General features: G+C 34.8%; 1 protein-coding gene across 7 annotated transcripts in view; it reads right to left on the bottom strand.

The window, feature by feature from the left end:
* The window catches only part of RNGTT (RNA guanylyltransferase and 5'-phosphatase), a 247,508-nt gene that overhangs the window by 137,335 nt on the left and 92,294 nt on the right, over window positions 1–17,879 (bottom strand). For all 7 annotated transcript variants that reach the window (XM_053664811.1, XM_053664814.1, XM_053664810.1 and 4 more), the window contains one exon: window positions 2,539–2,607. In XM_053664811.1, the coding sequence (XP_053520786.1) occupies window positions 2,539–2,607 (69 nt within the window). The remainder of the gene's footprint in view (window positions 1–2,538; window positions 2,608–17,879) is intronic.

Raw genomic sequence — 17,879 nt, 5'->3', positions numbered from 1 at the left:
ATTTGGACTATTACTCAGCTGTGAAAAAGAAGAGAGTTTTACCCTTTGCAACAGTATGGATGGACCTGGAGAAAATTATGCTAATTGAAATAAGCCAGTCAGAGAAAGACAAATACCATATGATTTCACTCATATGTGGAATCTAATGAACTGAACTAAAAAGGAAAATGGGGACAGTCTCATAGATGGAGAGCAGGATGACTGCTGTGGATTGGGAAGGGAGGTGAGGGGATGGATAGACTGAGAAAAAAGGAAAAGGACTCATGGACATGGAGAACAGTGTGGTGATTGCTGGGGGGAGGAGGTATAGAGGGACTAAATGGCAATGGAAAAAATACAATGAACATTAAAATTTTTTAAGAGAAACTAAAATGTCTTAGAATTATAAAAGGTATCTAAGTGAAATTTACCAAAAATATACTTAATGAAGGAAATTTAACCACATCCCTTTGGGGTTGAAAATAATGTCTCCCTCTCCTCCATCCAATGAGAGTCAACGATGAAACCAGTGCTAAAGGTCCTGGCCAATATATAAAACTAGACAATTATTAGAACTAAAAGTGTTCAGCAAGATTGTTGAATCAACAAAATAAATCAATCAACAGTGTACCAGTACACCAGAAGTAGCAAGTTTTTTCAAAGGTACTGTTTATTTTAAAAAATAGAAACTACTAAATATCTAAAACATAGATTAATAACCATTAAAAACTTAAACTGAAGAACAGAAAAAAACCTGAGAAGAGCTATACCTTATTCATTCAATTTAACACTGTAAAAACATCGATCTTCTCCAAATTAAAATCAATTCCAGATACACTCCCAACAAGAATTTTTGGGTAATCTGACAGACTAAGTCTTAAATTTATATGTTAAACAAAATATCCACAAATATTTAAGAAAATATTGGCAAAGAGCAGGGAGTCTTGCCTTACCAGGTATCACTTACAAAATCATTGTCTCAACAAGTGTGGTCACAGAATGGGAACAGACTAATAAACCAACCAACTATACTAAACATCAAAAACAGTTACTTATGGTCAAGCCACTTCTTTTACATACCACCAAAATCTCACATACACATGGGTCTGAACCATGAGTCTAACACAATGAAGTATAGTTTAATTACCATTATATTTAGACTTTAAATCTTTCAGTCTAGGGAGATTAGGTCTGGAAAAACACTGAAACTTAAAAGATCTAACTTCCATCTTTCCTAAATCTGCATTTTCTACAATTTCTGTCCCCGACCTCTGAATCTCCCCTCCATCTCCTCCTCCTTCAACCACAGATTTTCCCTTTGTCTCTTTGGCAAGGAGGGCAGGAAGGAAGACAGAAACCAATCACATACCACATTTATCTTAACTTGCATAATAGCAGTGTTTTACTACATATGCAAAGCATATATACTAGAGTGTTCAATACATAGTGTTCAAAAATATTAGTTTCCTTCCTTTTTTTTCAGGTACCTAGCTTGATGCCTCTCTATAAAACTCCACAACAAGCTAATGCCCTAATTTCTAAGAACAGAGTTAGTGATGGCAAAATGCAGCACATACTGAGGGGTAACATAGGAAATACAACTCTTTTCTATAGAGTAGTAGCACTCACACTTGAATATGCATCACTCACTTGGAGAGCTTGTGAAAGCACAGAAATTGCTGGACTCCATTCACAGAGTTTCTGATCACTAAATCTGGGGTGAGTGGCTTTTCTGACAATTTTTGGGGTGGTGCCAACACAGCTGTCCACAGGCCACATTTGAGAAACACTGTACTATATAAAGCACAGGATCTCAGTTGAAGGCAATTTTGCTCTCCAGGGGAAATTAAGCAGTGACTGGAGAGGTGGGAAGGACAAAGAATACTGGCATCTACATCTAGTAAGTACAGACCGAGTATGTCACTAAACACCCTATCATGCACAGGACAGCTCCTCACGGCCGAGAATTACCATGCCAAAAATATCAATGGTGTTGAGGCTAAAAAACCCTGCTACAGAGTAAAACAAAACTTACTCCAAATAAATGATTTGACTGGTAAGTTGGTGAAAATCCTTCAGTGAGTTTCAGAAATTTGACATGGAATAAATATTCAAAAAATTGCGTTTTTCTTCAAGTATAGATAACTCTTTGAATTTTACTTATCCACAGAAAAATGAAGTTTTAGAAATATTACCACTTAAAGATATATTGGCCTGCAGTAAGAAATAAGTACTAATATAACATTACTGGTATATTTCTAGTAAAATAGAACAAATTAACATTCAATTTCAAGGACAAGAAAAATATTATATAAAAACTAGCTTTCTTAAAATATAGTGATCAGCCATGTTTATTTCTTAAACTGAGTGAAAAAAAGCTGGTCATTTCACTATTTTATATATTTAGGATAGATGAAATGTTTTAAAACAGTTTGTTTCAGGAAAAAACAGTGATTACACAAGCAATCAATCCACACTGAGCAGTACGAGTCTGAGGAGAGTATACTTTGTGCACACACACACACATGCACATGCGCACACACACACATACAAACTTACTCCAGTAGGCTGAAAAATAAGTCCATCCATTTCATGGCTAACTTCTTTGGCAAAATTTCCTTCAAGTAGCTATAAAATAAATAAAATTAAATAATCAGTTTTAAAGTATTTTAAACTTCTATAATCTTTATAAAAACTTTCTTAAATTTCAAGAACTGAAATACAAAATGGGAAAGAGGGATGGCCCAGAGAAACATAGGTTAATATAAGTTTTTTTATTATATAAAGATTTCCATTCCATGGAGGGCTAGATACCTTGAATAACAGTCCTAACTACAAAAGACAAAATGATGAACAAAATAGTAAAAGCATATTTTAAATGCATTGCTGAGCCAGCAAAAAGGAATTTTAATATGGATTAAAATTCATTGTAGATTAAAAGCACTGGTCTCAATGACAAAGTAAAAACAGAAACTCTGGGAAGTAATAAATAAAGGGAATTAAAAAATAAACATACAGCCCTGACAGGTGTGGCTCAGTTGGTTGGGTATCACCCTGCAAAAGGAAAGGATGCCAGGTTCAATTCCCAATCAGGACACAAGATTAGTTTGCAAGTTTGGTTCCTGGTCAGTGCATGTGAGATGCAACCATCAATGTTTCTCTCCCTCACATTCTCCCTCCCGCCTCCCCTCTCTCTAAAAATAAATAAATCAAATATTTAGAAAATAAAATCTGCTTGGGGATAGAGGGAAGGGGTGGGGGGATCCTCTGAGAAGCTGTAACCACAACTAGTTCAGGTATGGAGAACGCAATCTGAAAATGCATTACCTGTGTTTTTCCCAATCCCTCAAGCAGAAAAAAATTCAACCTTTCTTTTTTGTCTTACTTCGTCTTTTTTATATTTTTCAAGCACAAAATTTCATTATAAGGGATATTTGGTACAAAATATAACAGTTTTCTCAAGATCTTATCTACTCAAGAGCAGAGTTACACACCCAATGCTCTCCTATTATTTCTGAGCAAGTAGTTTTTTATTGAATTTATTGGGGTAACACTGGTTCACAAAACCATACAGGTTTCAAGTGTACAACTCAATAAAACATCTGCACACTGCATCATGTGCCCACCGCCCCAAGCACTGTCTCTTCCCGACCTCATTTTACCCCCGTTTGACCACCTCCACCTAGTCCCCACCTCTCTTTCCCCCTGGCTATCACCACCTTGTTGTCTGTGTCTACGTGTTACGTACATGTGTTTTTTGGTTACTCCTTTCACTCAGTCCCCCATCCTCCCTTCCCTCTGACAGCTGTCAGTCTGTTCCATGTGTCCATGCCTTTGTTATTATTCTGTCAGTTTATTTTGTTCACTATGGTATTTGTCTTTCTCTGACTGGCTTATTTCACTTAATATAATACTCTCCAGGTCCATCCATGCTGTTGCAAAAGGTACAATTTCCTTCTTTCATATGTCCAAGTAAAATTCCATTGTGTAAATGTAACACAGATTTTTAGTCCACAATCAGCATCCACTTAGGCTGTTTCCAGATCTTGGCTATTATAAATAATGCTGCAATGAACATGGTGGGGGGGGAGCATATATTCTTTGGATTTAGTGTTTCAGGATTCTTAGGATATACTTCCAGAAGTAAGAGCACTGGATCAAAAGGCAGCTCCATTTTTAATATTTTGAGGAAGCCCCATACTGTTTACCACCATGGCTGCACCAGTCTGCATTCCCCCATGCAGTGCAGAAGGGTTCCCCTTTCTCCACATCCTCCCAGCACCTGTTGTTTGTTGATTTATTGATGATAGCCATCCTGTCAGGTGTGAGCTGATATCTCACTGTGGTTTTAATCTGCACTTCCCTAATGATTAGTAACACTGAGCATCTTTTCATGTCTATTAGCCATCTGTAGGTCCTCTTTGGAGAAGTGTATCTATTCAGGCCCGTTGCCCATTTTTTAATTGGATTGTTAGGGGTTTTTTGGCATTGAGTTGTGTAAGTTCTTTATAAACTTTGAGTATTAACCCCATATTAGAACTGAAAAATCAAAGAGCAGGAGTAAAGATTCCTAAAAATAGTCATTAGAGCCAGGGATAAATTGCCAAACTCAAAGTGACTAAATAAGAAAAAAGTCACTGAGACTAAATTTCAGAGAAATAGTGAGGCCAGGCTTATAAATAGGTCCAACCAAACTAAGCAAGGAGGATGGGCAGCCTTAGAGAGAAGAGTTTAAGTCAGACACAGTCTCCAAGAAAGAAGTAGTTACAAGGAACCAAAGAGTTAAAGACTTAGTGAAATATCATGGCTTGAAAGGCCAGGTTTTATTTTAATAATTTAAATATCAAATACTTTTAAAACTCATTTTGGTATTCTTTTGTCTCTAATATTACATTCCAAAATAGAATGTCCTATCCTTTTCAACTATCCTATTTTTTCCTCTTCTATATTTTAAGTAAAAGTAATTTACGAAATGCACTGGTGTTCGTTCTTATGTAAGAAGTACTAAGGTTTTCTTAGATAATTTGTTGGATGGTAAAAATATAATCTCAATACAAATATAATTTCATTCAGTGTTCCTTAGGGTAGATATTTCCTGGCTACCTAACAGTGCTGGAAACCCACTGAGCAGCAGGGTGCCTGGGGACCCAATGATAATGCAAACCTAGGCATATTACGGTAAATAGTAGACACAGTATACCAAGTAGCAATTAATAAAGCATGATAGTATTTTATAAAATTTACTTATAAAATTTATATTTGCTTATCTATGAATATAATAGCATCACAGACACCATCATAAATATCCTACAGAAGGCATGTAACTTTCCATTGGTGGAACTAAGATTATACCAGGTGATTGACTGGCATTGACACTTTATATGCCTACAAATCAGAAAGTAATTGAAAACCAAATCATTATAAATGCATAAGCAGAGAAAGATAATGCAAATTGACTTGAAATTAGAAACATGACAAAACAGAATGTGTAAAGTTACAAAGCATAGCAAGGAATCTTTTAGAAATAACCAAATGATAGCTTAAGACTACAAATAAAGAAGAAAATGAATCTGCAATATAATTGGGAATGGAAATTGGCAACACTGATTCATTATATTATAGAAAAATAATATTACTAAACAAGAAAAGAATAAACTACCTCTGCCTTTCTGTTACGGAGTATTCTACTCACAACAGATGTTTTCTGAGCAAAAATTCCCACACAACCCCAACTCATTGCCTCAGAAGACTCAATATAGTAACTTATATTTGCTGATTTTGTTACCTGCTTTCATAACAAAATTCAAGGTTTAGTTTTACCAACCCCCCCATATAACTCTTTATTCTTCTCTCATCTCCCAAAGTCTAATTTCTGGTTTAGACTAAGATTATCCAGTGCTCCTATACCCTCAATATTCCTCTAATCAATACAGAATCATTCTACAAAACACATCCCTTTTGCTCAACAAAAATCCCATATCAATATCTTAGTTGAAAAATAATGAATTGATTTCTATTATTTACTAATAATGCCTAAACAACTATAATATTAAAGTTGGTTAATCAAAATATAAATAGCCTCTGGAACACTCTCATTGGCTCTTTTATTAACCCATATTACTACAATGAAAATTAAGCAAAATAACTCTGGTAAAATCCTCTCAATAAGTTAGAAAATCTAAAAACAAAATTTCTCTAGAAAATACACTTCATTATTTTTGGTGGTTGTTAGACTTATTTTTAACCTCATAATTGAGGCATCATTCATCCATTCATTCACTCAATGCGCATTTAGTGCCAATAATTGACAGCCGCTCTACCAAGTGTTTGAGATTTTTAAAAAATCGCACCGTCTGTTCTGGAAGAACTAGTGCCAGGGTCTCAGAAGTCACAAACTCAAATGCCTCTACATGCCAGGCCTGAGCGGGACTGGATATAAGATTACAGAGACTGGTGAGAAATATGACGAGCTGAAGGGGGCATCTTCATCTACAAGCAAATTTGGTATTTTTTAAATATTATATGTGCCCTGGTGTGGCTCAGTGGATTGAGCACCAGACTGTGAAGCAAAGGGTCTCTGGTTCAATTCCCAGGCACATGCCTGGGTTTCAGACAGGGTCCCCAGTAGGGGATGTGCAAGGGGCAACCACACATTGATCTTTCCCTCTCTTTCTCTCCCTTCCCCCCTCTTTAAAAATAAATAAAATTTTCTTTAAAAAATTAAAAAACATAAAAATTATATGAGTTTAAACTTTCTGGGGCCTACCTAAATACACATGAAACAGTAATTTTACAATAAATGCTTTTAATAAAGATGTTTAAAGATTTTTGAGGGGACTGAAAAGTAACTAAAGGAACTAAAAACCCCAAATCATTCTGGCTCGAGTCCACATTCTTACCCACTTTTCTAAAGCAGGAGTTAACACTGCCAGTCTAGGTTACATGCACCTCTGTCATACTCCGATAGCACCTGTACTTCTCTCTATTGCAGGGTTTTCCTGTTTGACTGTCTGATTACCAAACCGAGCTGTGGACTTTTTAAGGTCAGAAATCACATCTTATTATCACTGTATCCTCAACATCTATTGTAGTAATCTGCCACAGAGTAAACTCTCACATTAACACACGTGTTAAATAAATAAAAAATGAACTGCACAGTGACAAGATTGATAAAAACAAGGCAGTATAAATATATAGGTTAGGTAGAATATACATGGAATATACTATGTCCCAAGAAGTTGTGTAAAATAAACACATTAAAGTTTATGAGATGTTGAAAAGCTATTGATTTGATGTATATACAGATTATTAAAGGAGTAAGTATTTTTAAATGCTAATATCACCATTCATAGTTAAAAACTTTCTCCCCAACCACCCTGTATTGCCTTCATTATCTCCCATGGGGACAACAGTAAAAGGCTCCTCACTGGTCTTCTTGATTGTGGGTTGATTTCTATTCTCTACACAATTTCTACTATCTACTGCTAGAACTGACTTTCAAAAACAGTTTGTTATGTCACAGTCACATCTAAAAACCCTTTAATGTGCCTCACTGCCTACAGTCCAAGTTTCCTTAGCATGCATTTTTTAAAGTTTTTTTTTCCAGGGCAACCTTACTAAATGTTTTTTTAAAATGTTTATCCAGATTGCAGCTGGTAAGAAATATAGGTAAGTATTTTCTTTGTGGATAGAAAAGCATGACCCATTAGTCTGGAAGAATACTTAGCATTTTTGGAGGGAATGGAAGAATAGAAAGAATACTTCACCATAAACACATGAGAGAATTAAAAACAAAACTAAACTATAAGAGTGGCTGGTCTGACTATCATAAGAAAAAGGAGAAAAATTGCAGAAATACAGAAACCAACAAAGAGGTTTATAATTTGAGCATAAAGTGAAATTGTATTTATTTGTAAAATATAATTTAAGACTTTCGAACAAAGAACAATAAAGCAATCTATCTCATTCAAAAATAAATACTTTGAGTGTGTTCTGAAAGACTAAGTCTACCAAAAGAGACATCTGGCCTTTGCCCCCCACTACAGGGAGCTGATCTCTAGACCCCTGGAATGTTCTGCCTGACAAGACTATCTGTGCTTGCTGGAGAACCTAACAATGTGATTTATGATGGGGCTGTGGAATATGCCCTATCAGTTCTAACCTCCAAAGAAACTGCAGACTAAATGTATTAGCCAAACATCTGGAAGGGACTACAAACTAAATGTCGGCCATGCAGACAGTATGTGACTGAACCACAATATAAACCTCAGATTCCAAACACGTGGGGGAGCTCCCTGGCTGGCAATATTCCAATATTGTCATACATATTAGCCAGGAGTAGATAACGGGACACTCAGAACCTTCACATTTGGGCCCCTCCCAGTTTTATTTTGACCAGTTTTAATTTGTATCCCTTAGTTACAATACAATGGTAATCATAAGTATAGTGCTTTCCTGAATTCTGTGAGTCTGCCTGGTAAACTATCAAACCTGAGGGACTGCCTGGGAACCTCAGATTTGTAGCCGGCAGGTCTGAAGTGAGGGTGCCCTGGGACTTCCATTTGTAGCTGGTGTCTAAGTAAGAGCAATGTTGTAGGGGACTGTGCGGTTGGCCTGATTTTACTGCAATAAAAGTTTTTATCACTGTATTTCTCTAATTGCCACAATTTAGACTATCCTCCAAATCATAACTGTCAGCAGGAAAGTATACGACTTCCCCTGCTGGGCACTATCACCAAGAGGCTATTCAAGCCGTGGCAGTCTACAGAATGATGCCATCGTCGCCCTGTCAGTTAATGGGTAAAGTGACCCAGTTCGGCCACCACAGACGAGATCTTTAATGGACACTGAGTATCTCTGGATGAGGACAACCCATACTGAGATACCAAATGGCATTTATCTGTAAACCACACATGTTTTATAGCCTCATAAAGTACCGGGAAAATGGAAGGAGACTCAAAATAAACTTTGTTTTCCACAATATAAAAAACATAAAACATTTCCTGTATTCTCTGTATCAACTTTGAGCATAGAAAGTTCAAAACCATAAAAATAGGACCTAAGATTTTTACCTAGACCACTGTATAAAATACTTCATAAACAAAATAGCAAAATGTTATACCTCTGTTACAGTGATTTTATTTCTAGTACTTAAACATTTATCAACTATTGAATGCAGGAAAGATTAAATGGTTCATGAGACTTACCTAACACCTTTAAAGAATACTTGCTTTCGAGACTATATTGCCATTAATCTGTATATGGAACTTAAAATTCTTACTATTTCTCTCTGGTGCGTCTACCTTTACATTCTCTCCCAGAGAGGCCCCGTCCTACTTCAGCCTGGTGAGTCGCACTTTTCCTCTCACAGGGCACACACATGTGCACACAGCACATGTGAACACATATCTGCCCTCAAAGTCCCTAAGCTACGACCAGGAAGTCTAAGAACATGCAAAAAAAAAAAATGCAAATGCTAAAAATAGGGAAAGAAATGAAAATCCTTGTGAACAAAGAAAAGAAATGAACAGAACCAGTAGAAGAGACCTATAGTTTATGATGAGGTACTTGACATAAAATAGTAGGTTTCAGAGGTAAGGGAAGGCTAAAGGAAGTGTATTTTAGGTATTGTTAGAGTAATGCACGTAACAATAACAACCCAGAATTATTATTCTGTCATTCTGAAGTATATAAAATTATGAATCATTCTGAAGTATATAAAATTATGAATCATTCCAGATTCTACTTGAAAATAACATTCCAAAAAAATATTTGGGAGCCTCCTAGAATCAGTAATAAAATCTACCCTAATTATATCTTGATGAAACTCTGAGGTACACTACACCAAGATTTAGAAAAGGAGACCTAGGTATGTAATTATTTAAAAATTCATTTTTTCCTGGATGTAATCATACCCCTGGAAAGGGGGGTGGTGGGGTGGGGGAGACATAGGGTGAGAGAGACTCTCATTATTTCCAAATAAGAATATGAAGGCTTTATATCTACAGCGTAAATAACTCCAGTCTAACATGCCTAAAAGAATCCTAAACACATGTAAGGCTTTCACTTAAATGCTTTTCTTCTCAGACAACTCCTCTTGCCACATTTCTGCATTAAGAATACTTATCTCACCTCATACATGTTAGACAGATAAGACTAAAAGCTACATGCTTGGGTCTCTTACAGTTTGGTTTTTCTGGTCATCCCATCAAAAGTAAGAGGTAGCCATATTTTTTTTCTCCACTTGCACAAGCACTCATAGGCCTGCTTCTTGCAAATACTAAGCCCAACTCTGAACATAAACAATACTTCACTCATCCTTACTCTTATACCTCCTTCACCACCCAAGTCTATCCCCATGACCCCTGCCCTTACCACCCATTAGATTTAAAATATTTTATCTTTACAAGCTAAGAGGATTCAGTTTCATTTCTTTTAAGTTTATTTCATTTGTTTTATTTCTTCTATCCAAATATAATCTTTGTGAGGCTAAGTATCATATCTAATTATTCCTGAATATTTTAAGCACCTAAAAACATATTAGTCAAATATGCTATCATAAAAAAGTAGATAAAGAATATAAACTCAAGGCATCAAGTTAACCAGAAGCCCAATTTAACTTTATCCATGGGAAACAAATATAGTCATCCTAAACACTAATGCTGCATGTTTGCTGATAAAATAAGGCTATGAAGATAGCAACCCATTCATTAAGAGTCTTACACCACAGTTTAAAACTTGTTGTCACTGTGCTGCAAAAACCATCATTAACAGGAGAAAATGATTTTGGTATAATGAATACTGAGAATAATTTTAATGATATTAAGTTGGTCTCTCCAAAAATCAGTAATAAATATAATTTCACAAAATTTAATCACTATTTTTCTTCTAAAGAAAACCATATTATATCTCCAAAATCATTTATGTGATTAGAATTCTTTCTTTTTCAGATTCATAATAAATAGAAGAAAAGTAGATTCTGTTCATTTGTTTGTTAAGTAAAATTAAATCCACAATAAAAGTTTCAATGAAGATAATACTATTTCTTTAATATCTTTGACCTATTTTTTTTGGTTAATAATTCAAGAATCATAGCAAAATACTGGGAGATTTTAATTCAGAAACATAGTTGTTATTATACCTGTGAACTAGAATAAAGTATTCATAAATTAAAATATTGTTCTTCCTTACCTTAAGTATCCCCCAGAAGTATATTTTTATATATTTTTAGAAGATAAAGGGGGGTAATACAAATCATCTTTTTTTCTAAAATGCCTTTTTAGCATCTCAAAGGAACTGCAGAAAAGAGAAGGACATTAATAGTAAGATCTCAAGTAGGAAGAGTCTTAATATACTAACAGAAAAAATAACAGAGAAAGCAAGGTGAGGCTCAATGATTGAAGAGCTCCAAGAAGACTGAAAGTAGCAAGTTCTTGAGAAGGGGATGAAGACCTTATGCAACTAATAAACACATGACCCACCATAATTCCCATCCAAAATAGGATGTGCATTATCACAGCAATTTAAAGCTATTTCTAACACTTTTCCTTTTATTTCTGTATAAATTCCTAATCTTCTGGTCACACTCACCAGTTACTCTACCCTTAATCTTAATTCTTCAATACCATCTATCAAACTCACAAGACCTTTAGCACTTGAGTCATGGTCTACTTCTTTATGAGTGCCACCATCCTGCCAACATCCATATACGGACAATCCACCTAGATTCCTAGGATCCAAGTCCCTCAATTTTATCAACTCTACTGACATTTTCTTCTACTCTACTTTATTCATCTCTTACACCACTCACAAAATTTGACTCAAAATGGATCACAGACCTATTCAAACCACAAAACTATAAAACTCCCAGAAAATAACAGGAGAAAATCTACATGGCCTTAGGCACGGCAATGGCTTTTAAGGCACAATACCAAAGTTACCAATGCATGAAGAAATAATTGATAAATTGGACTTCGTTAAAATTAAAAACTGTTCTGCAAAAGACAATGTCAAGAAGGGGAGAACATAAATCACAGGCTGGGAAAAAATATGTGCAAAAACCCATCTGATAAAGAACTATTACCCAAAATACACAAAGAACTCTTTAAACTCAACAATAAGAAAATGAATAAATGAATTTGAAAATGGAGAAAAGACCCAAACACCTAAGACATACAGATTGCAAGTAAGCATATGAAAAGATATTCAATATCATATGTCATTAGAAAACTGCAAACTGAAATGACAATGAGATACCTCTACACACCTATTAGAATGGCCAAAACCCAAAATGCCAGCAACACCCAATGTTGAACAGGATGCGGAACAACACGCACTCTCATACACTGTGCCGGTGGGAATGCAAATAGTAGAGTCACCCTGGAAGACAGTTTGGAAGTTTCTTACCAAACTGAACATACTCTTATGACCCAGCAAGACTCATTAGGTATTTACTCAAATGTCCACACAAAAACCTGTACATGGATATTTATAGCAGCTTTATTCATAATTGCCAAAACTTGGAAGTATTCAAGATTTCCTTCTATAAGAACTTGAAAAAATAACTGTGGTACATTGACAATGGATTATACAAGGGGGAACCCCCCCCAAAAAAACAAGAACAAAATTATCTTCTGGAGGGCTGGCCCCCTGTAGTACAGGCTTCCCCCACTAGGTGAGTGTTCTAGGAACCCATCTGCATCCAAGTACCAGTGGGCATTGTTGTGACAGGCTAAGTTCGGCTTCAGTGAATTGTTTTTTAAGACTCTTTCAACACATTTCCCCGTTTCATAATGGGTGATTTTTGAGTGGAACTGCCCACACCACACTGAGTATTTGGCAGTGTTTGACCAAAGACGGCATGGTCCCTGTGCCCCACCTGATCCCTATTCACCCGATCCCACCCTGAGTCACTTTCTTTTGTTTTCCAGGATGGAAAAAGTCCTCAAAGGGAAAAATTTTGCTGATGTGGAACAGGTGAAACAAAAAATGGCAGAAGCACTAAAAGGCATCAAAACGGACAACTTCAAAAACTTTTTAGCAGTGGGGGAAAAAGTCTCAGGTATACTGCATCAAATGGAGAGTACTTTGAAGGTGACTGAAGTTTAAACATGTAAAAATAAAAACACAATTTATAATAAATAAATTCTGGGTTTGGAGAAAGGAGAAGGATGTAGGATCCAACTGACCACATACTACCAAACAGCACTCTCCCCACCGTTTACTGTGTGACCTGTGTCATAATTCAAGTGACCACATATTTGTCCCTGTTTTCTGACTATTTTGTTCCTAGGTAATACATCTGTGTGCACTAAAATGTTCAGAGCAAAATTTTTTGTAAGAATCCAAGATAGACACAACCCAAATATCTATCAATAGAGTGGATAATTACAGTATATTCAGATTATACTACAATAAAAATCATCAAACCATGTCTACATGTAACAAGAGCTTAACTGTACAAATGTTAACCAAATGAAGCCAAACACACCAAATACATTATCTAATATTGCTTTACATTTACATAGAGTTGAAAGACAATACACGTGATACTTACTAAAAGAGAAGTGGGGATAGTGATAATCTCTGGGGAGAAGGGGACAGAAGCTAGAGATTAGGAGGGCATGCAGGGACTGTGGTATACTGGTAGAATTCTAGATTTGTGTAACAGTGCCAAAGATTTGTTCTCTCTGTGAAAATTTTTGAAGTTACAAACTTGTAATTCATGTACATTTCAATATATAGTATATAGCTATGAAGAAGTTTGTTTAAAACACATGTGAAGAAAGAATCTGCTAAATTTTAGCATGCATATTCTCAATTGCTGAAAAGCAAACTAAAATATAAGTAGAATGAAATAACTAAAAAAACAAACGTGAATATAGAACATTTTAAAAACCTTTCTAACAAAACAGTAGAGAACAAAAAAATGTAAAGAATAAAAGACAAAATATACAGAATAAATGTATACATTAAAATGTTAAACAGAATATAATAGGCAAAACTATATTAAAAGAAAACAAGAGGTTAGTTAATATTTCTAAGCAACATATTAGTAAACAAAAGTCAAAGTAAGTAGAAAAAAGTATCTCTTTTTTTGATAATAGAACTCATAATGGAAAAATAAAAGCAATAAATATGTGGTAATTTTTTAATATTAGGAAAAAAAGACAAAATATAATAGCCTTATGTAGAATGCTTGAACCAATGAATGTGTAGTTTCTCTGAAGTGAACTCTGAAAGTCTTCCTGAATAAACATAAAACCATACCCAATTAATTAGATAACAGAATTATGCCATATATAAGGAGTACTTAAGTTCTCCAATGCTTCATTTGCACCCTGTGAAGTCATCATCATGGACTAAATTTTCTATAACTAAACGTTATGCAATATATTTAAAATAATACTGCAATAAGTAGAAAGTCACATAAAATATGTAGCCACAAATCAGTCCTACTAGAAATTTTATAAATTATTTTAAAGCTGTATTGCAGTCCAACAATAACATACAAGTTTTCCATATTTTACTTTTGGTAAGACTGGCTCAGCTTGGGGCATAAAAATTACTAAGTATGTGTTCAATAACCAAGCCATAAAATCCAACTAAAAATATATTATGTCCCTGATTTTCCTTACCCACTACAAACTTTATATTTCTTAGACATGTCTGTATTCCCATTTATATATCATCTTTTCAGTTCTTGGGGGAGAACTGAAACATATATTGAAAGTTTTAAGAAAGTCTAAAAGTATTAAATATTCTACTCTTCCAGCAATGTGATGAGTGTAGTGAGTTTTTTAATTAAAAACATGAAGATGTAGTATAAAAGTTACTTTTAAACTCATATGCTACAGGAACAAAGTTAAGTACCTTCAATCATTTCAACAATGACCAATAGAGGGTTCAGTTATTCTAAGCAACTGGAAAAGGCAAAAGCTGTTATTTAACTTTAGTCTTTCATTTAAAAACTCTAAAAAATCTACTTGTTCGGGTATTAATACCAAAGTACTGGCCCACACTGATGAGAGTTACATACTTTTTTAAAAGTGTTCAGTTGAATTTGAAGATATTTGTGTGATATATCAATCCTGTGCCTTTGTTAACCTACAGTAGATTCACAACCAGAGTTGGTTAGAACAATTATTCTATCAGACTTTTTTAAAAAGTCTCCTAATCAATTTAGAGGTAATAATCTTTTTTTTCTCACTCTACTAAGATATATCCCCTGAATGTTAATTGTAAAAATGTTAAACTATTATACTGAGCAAAAACAGAAATTATCCCACATTACAATGTGAATTTTTTATAGAAATATTTAAAATATATGTGGCATAAGACATAATAATTTCTTCATGTTTCAGTGAACAAGATTTACTAAACAAAAAAGTGTTTCCTGGGACAACAGAAACTTGAGGATCACAATACAAAAGCAATTAAGAATTCTTTTTATTATGTGTTACTGTGATTTTCTTAAATTTTCCTCTGAAGTAGTAAATGAATGAGACTGAAAGGATCCATCAGGCCACATTCAGTTTCAATAATGAATGATATTAATGCAAAACTGAACACTAGGAATATGAGATTACAGAAATTACTCTCACTTCCCCTTGCATCTACTTTTAAGTAAAACTAGTTTCATTATTACATCTGTAATTACATAAAAACTAGGCATGATCATTGAAAACCTCTACGTGTAAACAATAGACCTTCACATTTAAGCAAAGATTCTTTCTTCTCTTCGACCACAGTTACAATAAGAAACTCTCGAAGGTTATTTTTCTTTTACTATGATACAAAAAAACACAACACTGATAAAGTAACAGAACATCTGTAAATGCAAATAACAAACCTTATGGCTAGATTTTCTTTACGAACTACTTTATACTTTATACTTTAGTCTTGGACAAGCACTGAAGAACTATAAACTTATTTTTAGGTATAAAGTAGAAAAGTAAGGAAAAGATAATACCTAAGAAATAAATCTGAATGGCAAGTGAAATACATAAACATAAGTAAATCTAAACTTCCTGCCTAGCAAAGTATGCAAAAAAATTATAGGTGAATACTTGTCAAATTCTTATTAAGGACTACATGCCCTTGAAAAATTAAATGTAGTAAAAGAATAGTTTTTGTCATTCTTTGTTTAATCCTCTCAACAGTTATTAGAAAGGAGATCCTCATATACAGGGTGGGGCAAAATAGGCTTACATTTGTTGATATAGAAAATAACAACAATTAATTAATAATACAAGAAAAAACTCTCTTTTGCACACTCACACTGTAAACCTACCATTGCCACACTTTATTTTACTCTTTCATTCTACATAGCAAACATTTTATTTTCAAAACAATAAACATATCATTGTAAAAATACTTCCATAGAATTTTACTTAACACAATCAAACTGCACATGAAAATATGACTTCAAGAACAGAAAAGCAACAAGATTTAATTGCTTATATCTTCTAAGAGGTTATTAGGTTATTCCACTTTTTCCCTCTCTTTTTGTAAAATGTATTTTCTTTGTGTGTGTGTGAGACAAGGTGGGGGAGGCAGAGTATACAAGTGCACTAGTTGAAAAAAGACAGGAGAAAAGAATGAATTGGAAATATAATATTCATACACTCCATCTGCTCAGAAAATCATACAGTAAGAGTACAAAAGAATACTACATTATATTCTAGCACAGTCTCAGCCAGACAACTGCCATGAACATCAACTGGCAACTAAAATTTAAAGAGAGGTCAGAAAAAAACAATCTATAATCCTTGTCAACTAACAAATACTAGAACTAAATGAATGCATCATCATGAAAACATATAGGAAAAATAGAACTTTAAAAAATAAATTCCATTGAAAAACTCCATTAAAAAGGAATAAAGTTTTAGAATAGTTTTATATCTCAGTAGGATGCCAGAGGACAAAACCTCTTAAGAAATAAAGATGGAGTAAGAAGAAAAAAACTAGGTAAGAAGAAAAAAATTACAAAATTAGATGAAAGGGAAGATTAATAAACCAAAACTACTGCAGAAAAGAGGAAAAGAACCACTTCAGAGAAAAGAAAGTGACATTATAGAAAATTAATTTTTCATGTGATCCAATCTTAAGATTTTTCAGAATGCAGGAGGAAAAATAGAAAAAATTAAGACATCATATTATATAATCAATATCTAAGATAAAAATTTTTAAGTATGTCCAAAGAAACCAGAATACTTAGGGCTGATTCAAGTGGACTTTCAGCCAAGACGAAGGCATAAGTAGATACATTTTGTCTCCCTGCACAACCAAAAGAAGGACAACAACAAATTTAAAATCAAAAAACAACCAGAACTACCAGAAAACCAAACTGTATGGAACTCCAACAACCAAGGAGCTAAGGAAGAAACATTCACCCAAACTGTTAGGAGGGGCTGAAAATGGCAGCCAGGATGGAGAGGACACTCAGCAAGGCAGCAGGGGAGCACTGAGTGAGCAAGGCGGTGGATGGCGGTCCCACATTTGTGTGCAGATAAACCAAGAGGAACAACTGGGAAGCACGTACCCAGGGTTAAACTCAGGAAACAAAAACTTCAAAACCTCTGGCTGTAAAAATCTGTGGGGGTTGCAGCAGTAGGAGAAACTCCCAGCCTCACAGGAGTTCACTGGAGAGACTCACAGGGTCCCAGAACATACACAAGGCCATCCACCTGAGAACCAGGACCAGAAGGGCCCAATTTGCTTGTGGGAAGCAGGGGAAGTGACTGAAAGCCAGCTAAAAGCCAAACAAGCAGTACTGTTAACTCTTTGACCCCTCCCCCATACAGCACCACAACACAGCACTGTGGATTGCCCTGTCCCGGTGAACACCTAAGACTCCATCCTTTACAACGTAACAGGACCATCACAACAAAAAAAGATGG

The sequence above is a fragment of the Artibeus jamaicensis genome, unplaced genomic scaffold (assembly GCF_021234435.1).
Source record: "Artibeus jamaicensis isolate MK-2021 breed Jamaican fruit bat unplaced genomic scaffold, CSHL_Jam_final contig_387, whole genome shotgun sequence".
Taxonomy (NCBI): domain Eukaryota; kingdom Metazoa; phylum Chordata; class Mammalia; order Chiroptera; family Phyllostomidae; genus Artibeus; species Artibeus jamaicensis.
This window is presented reverse-complemented; position numbering and strand designations above follow the sequence as displayed.